The sequence below is a fragment of the Musa acuminata genome, chromosome BXJ1-3 (genome assembly GCF_036884655.1).
Source record: "Musa acuminata AAA Group cultivar baxijiao chromosome BXJ1-3, Cavendish_Baxijiao_AAA, whole genome shotgun sequence".
In the NCBI taxonomy this organism is placed as follows: domain Eukaryota; kingdom Viridiplantae; phylum Streptophyta; class Magnoliopsida; order Zingiberales; family Musaceae; genus Musa; species Musa acuminata.
Genome location: NC_088329.1, coordinates 35,089 through 55,808, shown reverse-complemented (window position 1 = coordinate 55,808; position 20,720 = coordinate 35,089). Strand labels below are relative to the sequence as shown.

Sequence of the window (20,720 nt, the reverse complement as noted above, 5' to 3'; positions counted from 1 at the left end):
TCCCGAGGGTGGCCTGCGGACTTAACCGTGCTGACTCACCAGCCATGATACTTTTGTTCACTAACACCTACAATTTTTTGGACGATAACTTCCTCTCTAAATTAGATTCGACTCTTCTCACCTCCCATGTCCCGGTGGTGGGTGGTGCCCTACAAACAAAGAGGAACATTGTGCACCTGAGATTGCGGCGACTGCACCGCTTGCACGCGAATAGGTTCTCCGTGCGCACGCTTGTACTAGCCTAAGATAATGTCGAATTAGATTAGCATTTGAACATTCAGATAATAACGATTGATAGTTTATTTTTGTTAAATATTAAGTAATAAAGTATTATCATTCATTAAAGGCTTAGTTTTGAAGACTAGCAATCACTCCCAAAAATGATTGTTTGATTCGTTTCCCTGTATTCTGCCTATTGTCTATTACGAAAATTAGGATATTAGTAATGAATTCTAGAGAATCTGCAGCATGAATAATAATAATAGTAAACAAAGCAACTAAAAAGGTTTATAGATTCTTTTGCTCCTACATAATTGTATGGATCAATAAAGATTCCAAACTTTTTACCAACTTTAATAGCTTTCTTACATTTGGATTTTGTATTTCTCCTTTGTTATTCAATTCATATTCTCAATACACATTCACCTAAATATTGTTATCTAAGCGATAAAACAAGTCCAAAGAAGCATGAATTACAATCCTGAAAAGCACAACAAAAGACAAGTGAGATGAGAAATGCTATCAGCACAAGACCAACACGCCCCAAAACACCCATATATACCAGACTATTTCCACTAGATGTATGGGTGGAACAAGTATGGTCAACCATAACCAGTATGGTTGTGTTAAAGCTAGTCAATCAACTGGTTCTTAAGATCTAACATGTAGCAAAAGCACAAAACAAACCAGCAACTATCAAATGAATTTAAGAAAAACTGAAATAAGTTCTACAAATACCATTTTGTGCGCAAAAAATTGGAAGTTCCATCTGTTGATGCAGAATGACAACCAATATACCTGTTGACTGAACTGGTCAAAAGTAGAACTCTTCAAGAGTTGAACTAAAGATTACAAATACTGAAGAGATTCTGAGACTATTCATCATTTTGCAAGGCAATTCCCAGAGAACACGTCAAAAGATGACTCGTTCAGATCTCTAGGGGCAAAAAAAACCTTTCAATTATGTATTCCCCTTAAATACCTTCATATTACCGATATAGAAGAATATCTGGCCTGCTGATTGAATAAAGATTTCTCCCATAAAGCAGCTTCAATAAATTATCTGGATTGTAGAGCAAATAATCAACAATCATCTCTCAGAATTTGATGAAACCTTCTGCATGATCATAGCCTCAGCAGCACGAATTGCTTCTGATGATCCAGTTATTGTTACTTTCCTGTATGTATGGTCGCAGAATAATCAGAATACAAAAATCCATGTGGTAAGATGAACTGAGAAGAGGAAACAAATACAAGAGCTTTCTTTACCTATCTGATGTGCCCAAAATGAAATCACCTCTATCTGAAATCTTGATCCTAGCTCCACTAACCTGAAAATCAAGAGCCTTTCATGTTGAAAATTTCCAGCAACTAATTCTTGCATTCGCTAAAAACTTCTGCCAAAAATATGATTTGATGACTAACATCCACTAAAAAGAGCCATGTTAGTACTAAATGCGTAGATAGAAGGACACTACCATTATGCATATACTTCTAAATTAAATCAAATAATTACATAATCTGATTAATTATTTCAGTAGATAGTTTCCTGTCATGTACATAGAAGAATTTCTCTCTCTAGTGCATGAAACATAACAAGTAATAAGAATACTAATTCCCATATTAGAATTCTTGGTTAGATAGCAAGACACCCTTTCTTTCCAAAATGAATATCTTTACCTAGAACTCATATTGAATCATCAAGATATGGACTTTAACTGTATCTTTACATCAAGCATCAATCAGTACCTACCTTTATAATTTCAGCCATTATTACATCATAGCAAAAATCGAAATAGAAACATGGTGTATTTTTTTTCAAACCTGACTTATCTCCATTATGTTCCTCCCCCCTCGACCGACAACAGCACCAATATGCTCATCTGCAATGCCAATTGTTGTCGAGTTACTCTGGTTTTCATGAGACCCACCAGGTGACCGAGATGAAACCAAAGGTGATGCCACACCCTAACATACAATTATCTTGAAGCATTATTAGCAAGGGTGTAGTCAAATACAAACCATCACACAAGGCTTTTTAATGTTGCAACAAACAGAAGGAAACATTATCATGAAAACAGGACCAAAGGTACAATATCAGACACATCAAATAGTGACTGACTACTAGCATGCAACGTTTAACTCTAAGATCACAAGATACCAAATACTACTTTCTGGTAACCAAATCCATAAGACAACAACTTCAGACATGATCAACCAACAGTCAACTACTGACTACTGAGTAGTATTCCAAACCTAGAAAACCACAGAAAGACTTAAAATAATGAGTTAATGTCCACACATAGTGATCGAGCATCAGCTGCTCCAGGGTATAGGATAAGTTAAACATATTTTCTAGGCTACATGTTGCAAAATATCTAGCACAAAGTGCTAAGCTTACATTCTATTTGCTGGTTCCGAGTTAAGTCACAAAGTTTATGTTTGGTTCACCAATCTTTACAGATTTCTGGTGTTTAGGTAATGCACACTTTACTATAGTCCAACTTATATACTGTGCCAAGACCATTTTACCAGATTAACCAGCAATATGGTTAAACAGTGCACTGAAGTGGCAAAATGGAAAGTCAAGAAACACAATATACTGTGAACCGTTTCATCATTTATAATTTTATTAAATTTCATATGTATAACTTTTAGTGTCTAAGCCTTTGTTAAACCAAACTATACCATCAAACTAATTAGTTCCCCAATTCAAAGATCTTTTGGTCTAGCAGGAACCAGAATAGATTTCTAAAGTACACCTCCTGGAAAACTGTGGTCCAGCAACTATAAGATGCCCTTTAATTGATTTAATTGTTGACATTCATAATGTATATTTACAAATTGCACCACTTCATTCATCCATGAGTATGCCAAAATAAATACTAAATTTCTGTAAAGTTTTCTTCATTAATTAAGAAAACATTATGGTCCATCACCTGTGATCATCATTATCATTGTCCATATTATGTTGTTTTTTTGTTGCTTTTTTACATCACACCAACTTCAAAATCTCCAAAAATAATGCATTTGAAACATGATAAAGGCCAACCTGACCAGGGAAATCTTATTCAAACAAGTGTTTTTGATGTCTTTTAAAGTTTCTATATTCTGCTAAAAAACATCTAAGAAAACTAGAAAAGTTACATGGAACTATAACATTAGCCCTGCTGTCAATGTTCTTGTGCCAGTACAGGACCGTTATGGAAGTGTCATGGAAACAGAGGCCCGACTACCAACATGATTGGTACTAGACATATCAAATGGGAGATACTCTTGGCATGCTACTATGTTCTGAACACATATATGTATAACTATCATGAGATGGCACAACCACAATCCCTGAAACCATATTTTGACAATTTATAGCTTATGGTTTATCAAGCAAAATATGAAAACTAATGCTCCTCGATAAAGATCAGTAAACGAAAAAAATACTGAATGTAATATTTTGTTCTATAAGAAACAGATGATATTCTTACTTTATTACTAAGATATTTTCCTCCAATTCCATTTGCTCCATAACCCACAGGATATGCTACAGAAGGAATCATGTAACTAACGGGAACACCAGGAAAACCAGGAAAGTTAACACCTAAGAATCCAAAATGAGAAAGGAAAGAAAACAAATTAACAATCATATTTAATAATGAATAATATCAAATAATCAACTCTGTTCACATCAGATCAATAGATAAATTGCTCATAGTGAAAAGATAATCGGAAAAATTAACTCTGAAATTATCAGATCAAAAATAAGTTGCTCATAGTGATATGCGCATTAAGCCAGATAAAGCTGCCAGACAAGATTAGAAATGCCACATCAAACTTTAGACGCTATTAACGTGTCACATCACTGTAGGAGCTTCTGCCACATCAACACAATATGTTATCATCACTTCACAAACAGCTGCCAGTGTCTAAATGCACTCATGCACTGCTAAAGCAAATGAACAATTTGCAAAATATTCGAGTATTCAAAAGAAATATGCTTTAATCTGCCTCACTTACCCTCACTTTAATAGGACAAACCAATGGCTCCACATGTGGGTCTTGAATGGGACCCATCATATCCTCTCATCATAATGCAAATAGCTAAGATGAGTAAGCCAGAAACAGGTTAAAAACGTACTGCTTACACTATAGAAAGATAAGCACCTCTTGGCTTTTTTGACATAGCAAAGTTCCTACTGACTACCACCAAGTCTTTTACTCATCTAAATTTCAATATTTCACCATGTCATTCAGCTAACACAATACAACCAAACCAGTTCTGGGCCTTATCATCAGAAACAAAAAAACAGAATCAGCTAGAATCAGCTAAATTCAACTGGAATTGGTCTATTTGGCTAACTCTAGCTGATTTGACTACCTAAAAAGAAGAAATTAAAGAGAGGAGAGAAAGAGGTGGAGGCGTCAGATGGCAATCTTCAGCTGAAGTTTTAGATCCACTTTGCAATCTTCATCCAAGTTCAGAAAGAATTGCAAGAGTTCTCTTTGCTCCATGCTTATACATCAAAGTTTGTTGGATCTCTAGCTACAACATTGTTTTCCGTGAGAAACAACAACTACTATAAATCCTTTAGCAATATCACAATATCACTCTAGTGGTATCACAACTAACCATAGAACCTAGATGGATTCCAGTGGTAGCCATCAAGGTACAGAGGGCAAAAAAAAGAAAAACTAGTACACCATCGTTCTTGGATGCTCCAGAACATGGAATAGGAAGCCGTAATAGAGAAAGCACAAGAAAGATAAAGAGACTTCTCAAGCTAATAGGTTAGCAGAGATGCAGAATTCAAACATAGATCTAAGATTGCCATTTAGACGGCAAAGGCATCTAATAGAATATACACAAAACAACTAGTGATAACAAAAAATTCTACATAAAGGATGGACTACATAAATATTGGAGATGCACCTGAATATGGATAAGGCGAGTTTAATGTTTGAGGATAGTGAGCATCTTCTATTAATTTTGACAATATAAGAAAAATAGCATGCATTTGCTCCTCAAAAGACCCTGTCAAGGAAACCAGCCTATCATTTAGGCCAGCAATATTATCCTGAGGTGATATCTTAATCCCAGCCTGGGACTCTTCTATAAAAGACCTGCAAAATTGATGACATGTCTCAACTACTTATGTCAACAAACAAAAGGGACACAAAGAAGCACTACGAATAAGTAGTGAATTGTACAATATAATGTAATTCAGATTAATCAACTAAAATAAGGTAAAGAGAAAAAAGTCACTCCTACTAATGCAGAATAGCTTTATGGTTCTTAGCCTATCGCAATCCAGAAGTAACTGTCATACAAAATGACAGTATACAGTTGCAAATATTGTTTAAGATTTTTAATTTATGTTTTCCCCTAATTCCAGGTATCAAGTGTACAACTTCACCTAACTATTAAAGAATATGCTTATAAGACTATACTTTATAGTGGATCCTCCTTTTCCAATTATGGCACCGCATGAGCTATTAGGAACAATGAGCCTCACTTTTGATCTACCTTCAACATCATTACCCTCTTCCACCTGTATGTTAGTAAAGAAAACTTCAGATGAAGTACAATTTTCAATAAAAAATTAGAAATAACATAAAAACTATACCTCATTTAGCAATTTTTCGAGGATCAGTTCCATTGCCTTCATTACTTCACTAAATGCCCCAGAAATCAATATTATTCTATCTGAAGTTCTGGGAAAGACTTCATGATTACGTGATAGCTGAATACGGGCACCAGATTGTGACTGGAATTCAGTAATTGTTAATCCACCCTTCCCGATTATGCACCCAGCTGCAGTGTTTGATACAAGAAATCGTATGTGTGTCTGCTTCTCCTTATCATCTAAGAAAATTGAAGTATTTAATAGATCAGGTTTATGGATCTGAACAAAGAAAAAAAAAAATAGTATTTTCCAAGTAAATATAATTGCAAATGGCAAAAGAAAATGTCAAATTTATTCAACATGGTTAAAACTCATGACAATTTAAAAAATAAAAAAAGAGAAAGCAATATAAGAAAAAAGTTAATCCAATCAGCATAAAAAGGGCATACAGATCGTTTTTTCAGACTCTAAATAACATGTGATATATTTTATAAGGTAATAGTTAGCAATTTACTTTCATAAACTCACATATGGCTAGTGAAATCAAGTCACATTGAAATAATAAGTGGTAATCAGCTGAAGATGCTTAAATGATGGATAGCTGATACCTAAATCTCTTACAAGTGTCACAAAATGAAAAAAGTTTCCTTGTCATAAATTTTGCTTATAATAGTTGTTAACTTGAACATCAAAATATTTTTTATCAGTCTCATATGAATGAATCAAATAATGATGAACTTCTATCACTTACAGCCAGTCATTCCTTATTTCATGTCTTTGTCTAATCTTTGTATGCCACATTGACCATCATTGGCCATGTGAAGCCCAAATATATAATACAGCATCATATGTTAGATAAGTTACTTAGCAATATTAATTTAGAATGTTTATGGAGTTCTCTAAAGAAAAAAGAACTTTCATCACGATCTAATCTCACACTAAAGATTTTTCAATTTCATGGTATGTCATCATGATGGTCATGCTGGTAGAATACATCAAGGTTTGATGTATCAACTGAAACAGTATAAAATGAGTGGTACCTACCGTTTAGGCAGCTGATCGATACATTAACCAACCTGTTTCGTGCGGCATGCAAAAAAACTGCTCTAGTATTGGCCAGTATGGGTCGTGTATCAACCAATAAGATCAAGACTTGACCATTGCCAACTAATACGAGTCATTAACGGTCATATTTTGACCAATACTGACCCATAATGAGTCAAATCTGGCCCCAACAGTCAATATTGGTCGATACTCGATTGTAACCAACCGATGCGGGTCGGTAATGATTGGATTTTGACTATTACTGACCCATAAAGGGTCAAATCTGGCCCCATCAGTCAAATTGACTGTTGGGGCCTCTTTTGTGCTCTAATCCTCCTCCCTCCCATCTCTTTCACTCACTCTCACTTTTAAGGCTTTAGATGGACTGTTGAGGTGCCTTGAACACATGTTATTAATGACAATGACGCAACAATGTTTACCACATTGATGCACCAACAGTACATGGTTTATAAATACAATATGTCAAGGGAGCATTTTCAAGATTGGATCCAATAAACCTATCATATTGACATATAACTTCATAGGATCGAGGACCCCATTCCATCGATCATGGATTCTCAACATTTATTTTGGTGGTAGAAACAAATATATATAATTGTTATCCTGAATTCTTGATAGTTTATTTCGCTCAAACCTTGAAGTTTAAATATCTAATCCAACATCTCAACTCTTTTTTTACAGATAATTCAAGATCAACTGAAGTAGATTCCTTCAACAGTTCCTCGATGCATCTGAAAAGGTAAATCCAATTTTTCTCCTTATAACCTAGATTTTCTATTCATTTATGGCATATATATGCTTTATTCTTATTAAAGTATAATTTATATACTAATAAGGAGAAAAATTCATAAAAAAGGGTTTTTTGAATTTTCAATATTTTCTAGCCTTTTTTCGGAAAACTGATACATACTGGCATATACACTGGCCGACAAGTATATAGACATAGGCTATAGCACTGTAATGTCACGAACGGTCGGCACGCACCCGCAACAACTTCGTTCAACGAACCGTTCGTTGCTTTTGTTTACATGTACAGATGCTTGACAACATGTTTTGCCTTGGTTTTGTGTTCTTTTGCTTGTAAAATATGTAAGTTCGAACAGGTTGTAGCGCTACAGTGCAACCGCTCACCGCATCGAGCAAAACAGCCCAAAATGGCTCCGTTTTCGCGTGCCACGGGCTGTTTTCTGCAGCCCGCTGCCGCGCATGAAACATCAGCCATCTCAGCACCCTGGAACCACCCAGGTGGCACCATGGGGGATGGGGCTTCAGTATAGTGTCGGGCATTGAACAATCTTCACAACTTCGCACGTTTTCTTGACGGGAACTTGCCTTTGCGCCCAGCACCTGGTGAGCAGTTGTTTGTGGACTTGTAGTTGTTCGTTTAACCTTCTAAAGTCCTTGTTTTCCTCATTTCTTTGTTTTCTCTCATGCACTCAAGGTGCTTGCTGAATTGTTTGTAAAGCTTCCCTCTTTGCGAGATGTCGGGACTTGTCCGTTGCTCGTTTTTCGAACTAATCAACTTTCTCTTTTACAGGTCCTTCGGGACCTAAGTGAAGTTGCAAATTGGCTGACCTTTGTGGACGCATATCGTAAGGGCACGTCAAGACTTAGGCAATCCCAGCTAAGTCCGAGAAGTTGGCACAAGGGTGCTTCGTGACTTAGGCATCTTAAGCTAAGTTCGCGCCTTGGCCGCAAGGGTGCCTTACGACTTAGGCAATTCCAGCTAAGTCCGTGACATTGTGGTATCAGAGCGGGCAAGCAATTCAAGCAAGCAGTGAAGGAACTTTGCAACTTCGCCATGGCAAAGCATCGTGGCGAATCAAGCAAGACGGGGCAAGCCGGACCCTTGCCCCAAGCAGTCGTAGGTGGGCTGCAATTGCATACTCGCTCTTAAACTGTTGGAGTTGCTCAGGAGGATCGCGATAGCGAACATGATGAGCGAGAAGTTGGCTACTCTCCGCGAGCGGAGGAGGCGCAATCTGGAGCGCCAACTTGACACGGACTTAGCTGGTTTTGCCTAAGTCGTGCGGCACCCTTGCGCGTCCGTCCGCAAAGGTCAGCCTCCCCGAAGCCTCCCATTGTCCCTTAGGACCAACAAAAGAGAGAACGGGTTAAAGAGAACGCCTCAAACGGGATCCACAAGCAAACATGTCCGAAAAACACTTCATAGACAAAGCAAATTACAAACAGACTTTACAAGCTCTGAACAGTGGCACAACAAAGGGTAAAGCGGTTCTTCCGTCCGAGATGGTATTCCCGACCTTGCGCACCTTCCACTATGAGCGAAGGCACTCAGAGGAGGGGCTGCGGGCCAACTTGGACCTCCTTGAGGAGAGAAGAGCCGAGGCACACCTGTGCACCCTGGCAAACAAGAAAGCGACCGCTCGGATATACAACCAGAGGGTCCGTCCGCGATCGATTCAAGTCAGGGACCTCGTCCTCCGAAAAGCAGAAGTGAGCAATTCAGCCCAAGCAAGGGGAAAACTTGCACCAATTGGGAAGGCCCCTACCGAGTCTACGGCATGGTGCGGGAAGGCACTTACTGGCTCGAAACAATGGAGGGATGCCCCCTCCCGAGGACGTGGAATGTCGTGAACCTGAAGAAATTCTACCTTTAAGGGGGGAGGAGTTGATTGGGATGCAATAAAGGTATGGAGAGCCCGCACATACGCGGTCAGAGGAGAAGACTAAGCCAGGGTTCTCAAAATGAAATTGCTTCTTGATTACAAAATATGTACATATAGCGGTCGGGTGACCCGCCCCCAGGCCCGACCGGACAAAAGGAAAAAGAAGGAAAGACAAAACAAAAACAAGGGGATGCAGCCCCTAGCCTGAGGGAGGAGTCGACGACTCGTCGTTAAAAGGCACATTCACCGGCATGTCGACGTTCTGGTCCGCAGGGTCTTCGGCAAATGGGTCCAATTCCAGGTCCAGGTCCGGGAACTTCACCCGGAAACGAGCACAGGCCACCCGGAACCCGTACTCGTACGTGACCCGGCCTAACCTCACCAGGCCGCGCTCGAACCCCGCGGATGCCTTGTACTCGGCAACCGCTTCCTCCACCCTTCCGGGCAACCTCAGACGCTCCTCCTCGAGCACCTCCTCGGCGGCCTCAACGTCTTGGGAGAGGGACAACAGTTCGTCATCCAGCAAACGGATGTGTGACCGGCTTTCTTCAAGTTCGGCCTTCAAACGAGCCACCTCCCCCACCAACGTCGTGGCGCGCCCTTCGGCCGTGGCAATCGCCTTCGCACCCCCCTCGGCCTTCAGCTTCAGGTTCACCTTCCGGAGGGCATCGTCGAGGTCCATCTGACGCCCAATCGCCCGCCCGACTGTCACGGACAAACTTTGAAACAGGGTGTTTGATGTAATGCTTATGTATGTCCGTGTCTTTTGGCATGTTCATGCCTTGTACAAAATGTATAGGGGCGGCCGAAGGCTTAATAGTCCCATTTTAGTTGGGTCGGTGGCCTTTTTAGGCTTGTAAATAAAGGTTGTGTCATGTGGACACGCACGAGAGCTTTTCGGTCTGTAATGGACCATTTTACCCTTTGTTGTGCCACTGTTCAGAGCTTGTAAAGTCTGTTTGTAATTTGCATTGTCTATGAAGTGTTTTTCGGAGATGTTTGCTTGTGGATCCCGATTGAGGCATTCTCTCTAACCCGTTCTCTCTTTTGGTGGTCCTAAGGGACAATGGGAGGCTTCGGGGAGGCTGACCTTTGCGGACGGACACGCAAGGGTGCCGCACGACTTAGGCAAAACCAGCTAAGTCCGTGTCATATGGTATCAGAGCGGGACAAGCACTCATAGAAACACTTGACATGCAAACGTGGGGGACCTAGCGGGGCTGCGTTGAGGGCAGTCAGCACACGCGCGACCGTTTGAGGGAAAACGGGCATGGAGATGTAGGGAAAAGAGTCGCTCAGAGGAGCGGGCATCTGAGATTGGCATTCAGAGGAATGGCCAACCCTTCGCGCAAGAGGCACCACGAGAACAGGCAAGCTTGGAAGAATTTGGAGTGCACAAAGGTTGGGATGGATGAGTTTGAGCTACGGCTCAACGTTGACAACTATAATTGATGGTGCTCTAGGCAAGCGAGGCGCTTGGCAAGAATGAGACCATGCAAGGTGGAATGAGTTGCTCAACGACCAAAAGAGTTATGCAAAGCTCACAGAGGTGAGGGGAATTGCTAACTCGAAGAATTTGGTACTCTTGCATGGGCTTGTATGCGGACGATGGATTGTTCGTGGCCATCCCAAGGCGACCGAGACTCGGCGCCATGGAGCATTGAAACTTTCTCTTCGGCATGCGAAGGATACGTCCGGAGGAGGCTGAAGTGTGCAACGAGTTCAGCATGTTGCTAGGCCTGGAGGGGTGCAGCGGTGGCTGTATTGACGTGGAGGCGCAATCTAGCAAGTGCGTTTGCAAGAGGCAGAACAATGCACAGTTTGTTCAGCAGATCGGAGTAGTCCAAGGGGATGGTGGTCTCCGAAACGAAGAGAGATGTTGCTCCAACGGGACAGTTATCCAGGAGGGATAAGTCTCGGCTCTCCAGAGGGAGAATCATGTGAGACGGACTTCACATGTTGAGGAGGAGTACCTCACAAACAACAACTCCACGAAGCTCAATGGACCGAGCAAGCAGCGAGGAGTTGTCACATGATCTCGCTCGAGAGAATGCATGGGTGGATGCATTGCGAGATCAAGTGGGGGAGCGACCTGAAGCAACTTAAATGAAGGCACACTTAGAGTCGATATGGAGATCGGACTCAAGGGAGGGCTGACCCGTGGAATGGTGGGCACGAGGGCCACCATCGACTCAATGCAAAAACGAGGAGCGGAGCAACTTGGGCGTAACTTGGCGAAGTACCCAAGCCGCATGAAGGGAGCCAGCATAGAAGTTGGAACGTGGAGCAGAGGTACAGTGCTTTCCTTAGACAGAGGTCAAGGACATGAACTCTTGCAGAGGCAATAGCAGGATCATGTTGTTCCATGGGTCCTTCATTCTGACGGAGCGGACTCATCTTGGATGGTGCCAAAGACGAAGGGAGCTTCGGGGCACATGCACCTTATCTCGGAGAAGCATTTGATGGAGGAACTAAGGCGACTCAATTTGCGGAGACGAAGTTGGGTTCAGAAGGCCTTAGCACGGGGCAAGAGGACGCAGAGGCGGGTACTCTTGAAGAATATGCCACAGTGTTGCCATTCGAGTTGCTATGAAGGAAGCGGTGCGCAGCGGAGATTGTGCTGGTAGGGGCAGAGGCCTAGGATCCAGGCAATGGTGCACAATTTACAGCGAAGTCGGTGGACTTCGGGAGCTTCTAGGCGACGGACTGTCCTAGAGCGGTGCTTCATCTAGGTGTGACCCAAGAGTGGGTGGATGAAGGTCGATTGCCAAAGGAGCGAACAAAATCGAAGGTGGAGGAGACCCTGCGATGTATTGGCAGAGGCCACACATGGAGGGTTCACAATTCGAGTTTATTCCACAAGGATCAGAATGCAATGGAGATGTCACCAGGAGGCGACATGGTGCAGCGGATCGTGGTGGGACAGTTCGTGGCAATGCGATACACACGACAGTGTCCCGGGAGGGACTAGATCATATGGAAGTATGATCGGGAGCTACTGGGAGCTCCGCTTTGGTGAACAACACGACGGCAAGAAGGGCTATGGATTCAAGGAGTGAAGGCCATGGTACCGCAGAGGCGGGTCTTCCGGGCATGCACCGAATTTTGCATCGGATGAAAACCTTGGTCATCAGCATATGGGGGCTGGGTTCCACCAAGGGAAAAGTTCGAATGCAAGTACCAGTGAGTCCCATGAGAGGGACTTGATCATGCAGAGGTATGATCGAAGCAGCTGGAGAGTTGGACTGCTCCAGAGCTCATATTCGCTTAAGGGAGCCCGACAAGTCAGAGGACAAGGTCGAGTAAGCGAACGTTGCTACCAAGGAAGCTAAGGAGAACAGAATCGGTGCAAACCCTACAATGTGATGGCAGAGGCCATGCATGGGAGTTGCAGTCTGTCTTTCCATCGAACAAACAGACTGCTTGGAAAACACAGAGGTGTTGAAGCAGGGGGTCGAAAGGGGCGAGGAAGCGACGACGAGTCCAGAGGGACTTAGCTACCCAAAATCAAGCAATCAGTTAGAATGGAGGTGGACTCGGAGGAGTGTCACGGAGGCATATCTACTGATTGTGAAGAAAAGGGATTCAGAGGCGAGGCGACGGATAGTAGCGCCATGGGCATGGCAGCGCCATGGTACCGCAGAGGCGGGACTTTCGTCAAAGTCATTGATCCCTTGCTCTCACGGAGGGAGAGCGCTTGGTCGTGAAAGGGGCCGAGGAGGTGGAGCATGCAGAGGCAATCTCCAAGTACCGAGACAAGGCTGAAGGGCAGAGGCCAAGAAACTTCGTAAGACCGGTGTCTACAAGTTTCTCATCAAGATGGCCGTAAGTGAAGGACTTCGGGTCATGCAAGAGTGCACGACCAAGGAACGAAGCAAGCAGTACGCGGTGCTGTACCTTTGCTACTCAGTGTAGTAGGCGGCAGGGTTGATGGAGAAGACGGTACAATCCCAGAGGCGACCTCATCTATCAGAGAATTACTCCAAGTTGGGGTGAAAACTTCCTGCATTCCAGAAGTTCAATGGCATTGAGAAGGTGAATCACAGTAGCTAACTCAACGCAAGGAGTGCAAACACTTCAAGTGCTTCAGAAGTGTGAGCAAAGAGCAGGCGAAGACCAGTAACCAGCTCGATGCATGAAGTACAACCTCGAGGAGGCGGGCGAAGTCAAGTAACCTTTGCCTTCTCAACTCTTAAGAGAATGGGCGAAACCGAGTACCCCAGTTCTCTTATCTATCTAGCAGAGGAGCTCTGCACAAGTTCAAAGACCCTTCGAAGATAATGGAAGACAATAGTTGTCAAATCCTCACCAACGGTGATCAGTGCTACTGAGAGTAGATTGTCCGCCTCATTTCCCAACGAAATGCCAATCGAAAGTGGAAGTGATGCGAACCTACTTGGATGTGACAACTAACTGAAAGAAGAGTCAATGAGCAGATTTTGTGGAGGAAGGACCCAAAACTTCAGAAGTTTGCGAGGCGATGCTCGTTAAAGCTCCAACAAGCATCCACCCAGTTCAAGCAGCATGTGGAAATTTTGAGAGACTGGCGCAGTAAGGATGGTCTTTTTCCTTCATTTGGTGGATCCGCAGGAATCAACGAGGATCAACACAACTCAGCCAACCCCACACCAGAGTCAGAGTCATTGGCGAGTTGAAGCAGCATGGCGGATCAAAGGTTCGACTACTCAAAAACAGCAGCGGAGAGCAGCTGGGAGCCAGGAGGCGCATTGCAGCTGGAGCGGAAGATTGAAGACTCAGCAAAGGCGAAGAGTTGCAGTGTTCACAAAGGCTTCGACGAGGACGTCGAAGGGATAAGTGGGGGAGAATGTCACGGACAAACTTTGAAACAGGGTGTTTGATGTAATGCTTATGTATGTCCGTGTCTTTTGGCATGTTCATGCCTTGTACAGAATGTATAGGGGCGGCCGAAGGCTTAATAGTCCCATTTTAGTTGGGTCGGTGGCCTCTTTAGGCTTGTAAATAAAGGTTGTGTCATGTGGACACGCACGAGAGCTTTTCGGTCTGTAATGGACCATTTTACCCTTTGTTGTGCCACTGTTCAGAGCTTGTAAAGTCTGTTTGTAATTTGCATTGTCTATGAAGTGTTTTTCGGAGATGTTTGCTTGTGGATCCCGATTGAGGCATTCTCTCTAACCCGTTCTCTCTTTTGGTGGTCCTAAGGGACAATGGGAGGCTTCGGGGAGGCTGACCTTTGCGGACGGACACGCAAGGGTGCCGCACGACTTAGGCAAAACCAGCTAAGTCCGTGTCACGACGTCAAGGACCCGGTCGATCAGCGTCATCCCATAACGCAGGCCCTGCATGAAAATCATTGTCATCATCCACGAAGCAAGGAGGCGAATAAAAGGGATGGCCATCACTTACCCGGACGAGCGACTTGGCGCCCCATCTACCAGCACCTCTGAGTCGGAGCTGTACAGCTCCTTGGCCAACGAGGGGTGTAGTGCCCCTCGGACGAACTCTTGGGCATCTTCTCCATCGACCCAGGGTCGGCTGTCGGCCTTCAAAGCCGACCACCAGGCGGCGTAAGGGGCTCCCGGCTCCCTGACCGGAAGGTCGGCCATCAGTTGGGCTTGAAACTGCCCGCCCTTGGGCTAGGAGAAGATGCGGCACATTTCCCGCATCGGTAGGGGGGATGCCGGCCCCCTCCTGGAAGGGACGCTACCAGATGATCCGGCCAACCCCTTCCCCTTCTCACTCCTCGCGCCCTCTCCCTGGACAGGGGTCCCAGATGATGCTAGGGGGGCGCTCGAGCGCGTGACTCGATTGGCCGGCGTCTTCTGGACCACCAGCTTTGTCTTCCGGACCACCAGCTTCGGGGGACCATGTAAATAGGTCGACATTCTCCCTTAGGAAATCGACAAGGTGGAGCTGGTCCGCTTCGGGGAGCACAATCCTGAAACGGTTTGGTCGGGTCGAGCCCGCTTCAAGGGCACCTCGATAAGCGGCTCCGGGGGCTCTAGCGTCGCTTGTAGTACAGGTGCCTCACGGGGGTCGGGAACCGGGGTTGGGCGAGGCTTTGGCGGGAGAGCGACTGCGATGAGGTAGCATCGCCTCGACTCCCTTGGGTCGCTCCAAGCCTCCCCAATCCCTGCCGAGGTTGGGAACTTGATGGTTCTGTGATAGGTGGAGACCACCGCTTGGATCCTGTTGAGGGTCGAGCGGCCGAGGATGACATTGTAGGTTGATGGTAGGTTGACCACCATGAAGGTGGTCATTACTGTTTTCGTCCTTGGTTCCTCCCCGAGAGTGCTGGGGAGCACTGTGGTTCTGAGCGGGGAGATGGAATATCCGGTGAACCTTGCAAGAGTTGACGTCACAGGGGTAAGATTTTCCTGGGTCAAACCGAGCCTCCCGAAGGCATCGAAGTAGAGGACGTTGGCGGAACTCCCTATATCAACCATCACCCTCTTGACTCGGGCGTTGGCGATTTGGACGGAGATTACCAGAGCATCGTCGTGGTGGGAGCGCTCGACCTCCCCTACCCCAAAGGTAATTGTAGGCTCGTGCTCAGGCCGAGGACGCTTCTCCACCGTGCTACGCGCGTAGGCCTTTCTTGCCGCCGCGCTAGTGCCGCCAACTGCCGGCTCGCCAGAGATGACGTCGATCTGTCTCTCGAGGGGCCCTCTAGGGCACGGAGTCGCCTCCCGGGACTTGAGATAGCGTCCAAGGTGGCCTCTCCGGATTAGTGCTTCTATTTGATTGTGGAGGTCATGGCAGTCCTCCGTGTCGTGGCCGTGGTCCCAGTGGAACTTATAGTATTTAGATTGGTCTTTGCGAGCGGCCTTCATAGGGCGAGGTTACTGCAAGAGGCCCGTCTCTTTGATCTGGAGGAAGATCTCGATGCGAGATGCGTTTAGGGGGAGAGTTGGGGGGTCTTGGGAGCAGCAGCTCTTGTCGGTTGGGCCCCCGGCGGGGAGGCGTTAGGACCGCCGAGGCCATTCCTCGAGATAGCTCCATCCTTGGCTTCTTGCTCTCCACACGCCTCCCCGCCACTAATGTCTCGGCGGCAACATACTGGTTGGCGCATTGGAGCACCTCGGAGATGGTCGCCGGCGGCTTCTCGATTAGCGACCAAAAGAGCCTCGAATGCTTCAAACCCATCAGAAAAGCCTGCAAGATTAGAGAAGGATGAGTATCCGGAAAACTCCGGATTTCGGTGGAGAACCGTGCCACGAACTGAGAGAGTGACTCGTCCTCGCGTTGGGACAGCGCGAGCAAGGTGACCATAGAGGGTCTGGGCCGCGCGCTGGCGAGGAAACTTTGCTCAAATTCCTCGGCCAGCTGGTCGAAGGACGAGACCGAAGCTTGGCGCAGCCGACTAAACCACTTCCGCGCCGACCCCTTTAGAGTGGTTGGAAACGCTCGGCACATCCGCGCATCAGAGGCGCCATAGAGGGCCATCTGGGCCCGGAATACAGAGACGTGCTCCATGAGATCGGAGGCTCCGTCATATGTCTCCAATATCGAGAACTTGAAGTTGAGGGGTACCGGTTTGCCCAGTACTTCCTGGGTAAAGGGGGACCCGCCCGAGGCACACTCGCTGCTCTCGCTGCGCGACCTCCGAAGCTCGCGTTGAAAAGCGTCCAGGCACTGGTTAACCCGTGACAACTGGGCTCTGAGCGAGTCGTCCGCCGAGTCCGATGATATGATGTCGGGCTTCAGGTGAGATAACGTGGCTTGGCAAGGCGTGGGTGCATTTGGCTCAGGAGGATCGCTCGGGTCCGTCGCTCGCCCACAGGCCTCTATGATCTCGAGTCGTTCCCCAGTCAGGGGTTGCCGGGCTGGATCTATCGGGGGGACCGCCAGCTGCACGATTTGGGGAATGATCGGGGCAAGCGTCTGCATCATGCCCGCCATGGTCTGTACTTGCTTAGTTAGGCTAAAGAACGCCTCGGGCGTCACGGTCGGGCCCCCCAGGGCGAGCCCCGGGGGAGATAGTCGTGGGTCGTTGAACAGACGCCAGTAACGATCAATCGTTGAAGCCGGTATCCTTCCGTCCGTAGGGGCGGAGAGGGCTTGTCCTTCTGGCTCGGCGGAAGGGAGGTCGGTCGGGGGCTCCCTCCCGAGGTGAGTTCCTGCTAGCTGTTCCTACGACATGGGCCCTCCTTCTAGCGCCAAACTGTTGGTGAACAAATGTGCCGTGACTGATGAGTCAGCACGGCTAGGCCCACCTGCCGACGTCGGGAACCTCTGGCGGAATTATTGAGTTGATGAAGTGGTGGCGCCCTTCAAGCGTCTTAGGCGCCGGTTGAGGTGGCAAGGTCGGCTAGAGCCTCGCTGCGGGCCAGCACTCCAACTTCCTTTCCAGGATTAGAGATGGATTGTACAGTTATCCCCAAGTAGTAACCCTGATGCAACTCATCAAAGAAGGAAAGACACGACGATTTTGGGTCCAGGAGGGACTCGTTTACACAAAAGGGAATAGGGTTTATGTCCCTCGAGTGGACAATTTAAGGCGTGAGCTCTTAAGAGAGTGTCACGATTCTCTTTCGACTGGACATCCAGGCATTTACAGAACCTTGGCTCTCATGGAGAAGGCCTTTTGCTAGCCGAAGATGGGGATTGATGTGGAGGAATATGTTCGAACGTGCCTCACTTGCCAACAAGACAAGGTGGAGCAGTGGAAGCCGACGGGACTTTTGGAGCCGTTGCCCGTACCAGAAAGGCCGTGGGAGAGCATTTCCTTGGACTTCATATTAAGCTTACCGACAGTAGGGGGACTCGGATCGATACTCATGGTGGTCAATCGATTTTCAAAGTATGCAACTTTCATAGTTGCACCTCTAAACTGTTTAGTAGAGGAGGCGGCCAAGCTGATGATGAAAAATGTGGTGAAATATTGGGGAGTCCCGCACAATATCATCAATGATCGAGACGCTCAGTTCCTAGGACGATTCTTGACCGAGCTGTTCAAATTGTTGGGGTCTAAGTTATACTTCTCCACAAGCCTCCACCCCCAGACGGACGGCCAAACCGAACGGATAAACTCGCTCCTGGAGCAATATCTTCGGCACTACGTGAGTGCCAACCAACGAGATTGGATGAAGCTGTTGGACATAGCATAATTCTCCTACAACTTGCAGCGGAGCTCTACGTCTAACAAGAGCCCTTTCGAGATCATTACAGGACAACAACCGTCAACTCCTCACACCTTGGCTATTGGATATATTGGGAGTAGTCTGTCAGCATATCACTTTGCAAAAGTATGACACTGAAATGCATATATTGCGCGGGCTTACTTAGAGAAGGCGGCCAAAAAGATGAAGAAGTGGGTAGACTTGGGAAGGCGACCGCAAGAGTTCAAAGTCGACGATTTGGTGTTGCTAAAGCTCCAACCAATATCACTCCAATTCTTTAGGAACAAAGTACACAAAGGATTGGTGCGCAAGTATGAAGGGCCCTTCCTAATTATCAGTAGGGTGGGCAACGTCTCCTACAAGTTATAACTGCCGGCGTGGCTCAAAATTCACAATGTTTTTTACGCCAACAACTTGAAGGCCTACCACTTAGATCCGCAAGATGCTTCCTAAAGTGTTCCAACTCGGCTACCCCCCACCAAAACCTCCTACGAGAAGCGAGTTGAAACCATTTTAGTGGATCGCAAGATAAAGCTACCCAATGGAGCCGAGCAGACCGAGTACTTTGTGAAGTGACGAAAGCTTCCCCGAACCGAAGCCAGTTGGGAGCCCGAAGACGCCCTTCGACATAAAGAAGCAGCCATCAACAACAACCAACAAGCGTCGACGAGGGCGTCAACAATTTAAGTGGGGGAGAATATCACGAATGTTCGACGCACACCCGCAATAACTTCGTTCAACGAACCGTTCGTTGCTTTTGTTTATATGTACAGATGTTTGGCAGCATGTTTTGGGTCATGTTTTGGCTGCGAATATGTACCTATATGACTGACGAAAAAGCCAAAGGACAAAGGTCATCAACAAGATAGTTGCCAAGGGACTAAATTACACTTTAACCATGCATCAATGACACATCTTGCGATTATGAAATAAGTCAACAAAAGGATACTCCCTACAACTGGCTGACAATCACTACAAATTCAGGTGGTGATTGAATATGCACAAGAAAGTAGGACAGCCTTTTTATGAGAAATCTTTGACATTATGTCTGTGTTGAATGCTCAATAGTCAATGCACATGATAAGCTATATGCTGTAGTAGACACAGGATATGAAAGATAAGGAATCATTAACACCTAGAAAGGAATTAGATAAAATTGGAGTAACTAAAATGATATATACCTGAACCAAAACCATAAATTATATTCTAGTCATTCCAAGTAGACACTCTGAAGTGTGAAACGGTTGTTAGCTAAGGCAATCAGACAGTCAAGCGAACTACAAGAGAGCAAATTAATCTATAAAAAGTCATTATATAACTCCCAGCTAGTCACCAAGAGAATTCAACTTAAGCAAGCTATTATGTTGATCTGCTCAAGTTGTTTTGTCCAGAAAGTCACTGTCCATGCAATCCTAAACTTTTCTGCTTACATTCCTCCCGCTTCAGTAGTTCGACGTGCTTTCGTGTCATCCAACTGAGGAGCTTCTCCCAACCGATCTTACAAACAAATGAAAACAGTGGTTTTGGAGTTCTGCTAGGGTTCTTTTATAGGATTAAAAGAAAAACAAAAGATGGAAGAAGCACCACGATGTCAAGGGCCTAAACAGCACAAGCGAATCGATTGCTTTCTCCCCAACAATTTGATCCAGACCTCTAAAGTATTACCATAACACAATCGCGTACACTAATAAGCAACAGCAACAAACCATCAGAAGATCTCCGCTGCTCTTCCATGGGATCAAGAAAAGCAAACAAGCAATCCACGTTACCTAGGGGTGGGGATCTGGGGCGCTGTGATCGACGTGGTACGGCGTCGGGAGAGGAGTCGCCGTGGAGCTCGGGGGACTCCATGGGGAAAGATGTAGCGGAGCGGAGGCGGGAGGGGAGGAAGGCGGGATGAGTGGACGAAGGACGCGTCTGCCTCAGACCATTCGCCGAAATGCCTTGGCGATCTCGCGCCTCATTCCTTTTCTCTCTCGCGCCGCGGCGATCCTGTGGAGGCTCATTCGGCCGGTGATTAGGTGCCCTTAGGGATGTCAACCGATTCGGCCCGCAAAGGATCCGAGTCCGGATCCGGTGGTCATCCA

The 20,720-nt window shown here is 45.8% G+C and overlaps 1 protein-coding gene across 1 annotated transcript; it reads right to left on the bottom strand.

Moving 5' to 3' along the window:
• Window positions 1-903: 903 nt before the first annotated feature.
• On the bottom strand, window positions 904-20,716 carry LOC135614197 (protein BTR1-like). Its single transcript, XM_065111287.1, has 8 exons — window positions 20,403-20,716; window positions 5,838-6,076; window positions 5,662-5,762; window positions 5,144-5,334; window positions 3,702-3,814; window positions 2,044-2,187; window positions 1,489-1,550; window positions 904-1,397 (listed from the first exon to the last, which is right to left on the bottom strand). The coding sequence occupies exons 1-8, from the start codon at window positions 20,482-20,484 to the stop codon at window positions 1,310-1,312; spliced, it is 1,020 nt and encodes a 339-aa protein (XP_064967359.1). The 5' UTR covers window positions 20,485-20,716; the 3' UTR covers window positions 904-1,309.
• Window positions 20,717-20,720: the final 4 nt, after the last annotated feature.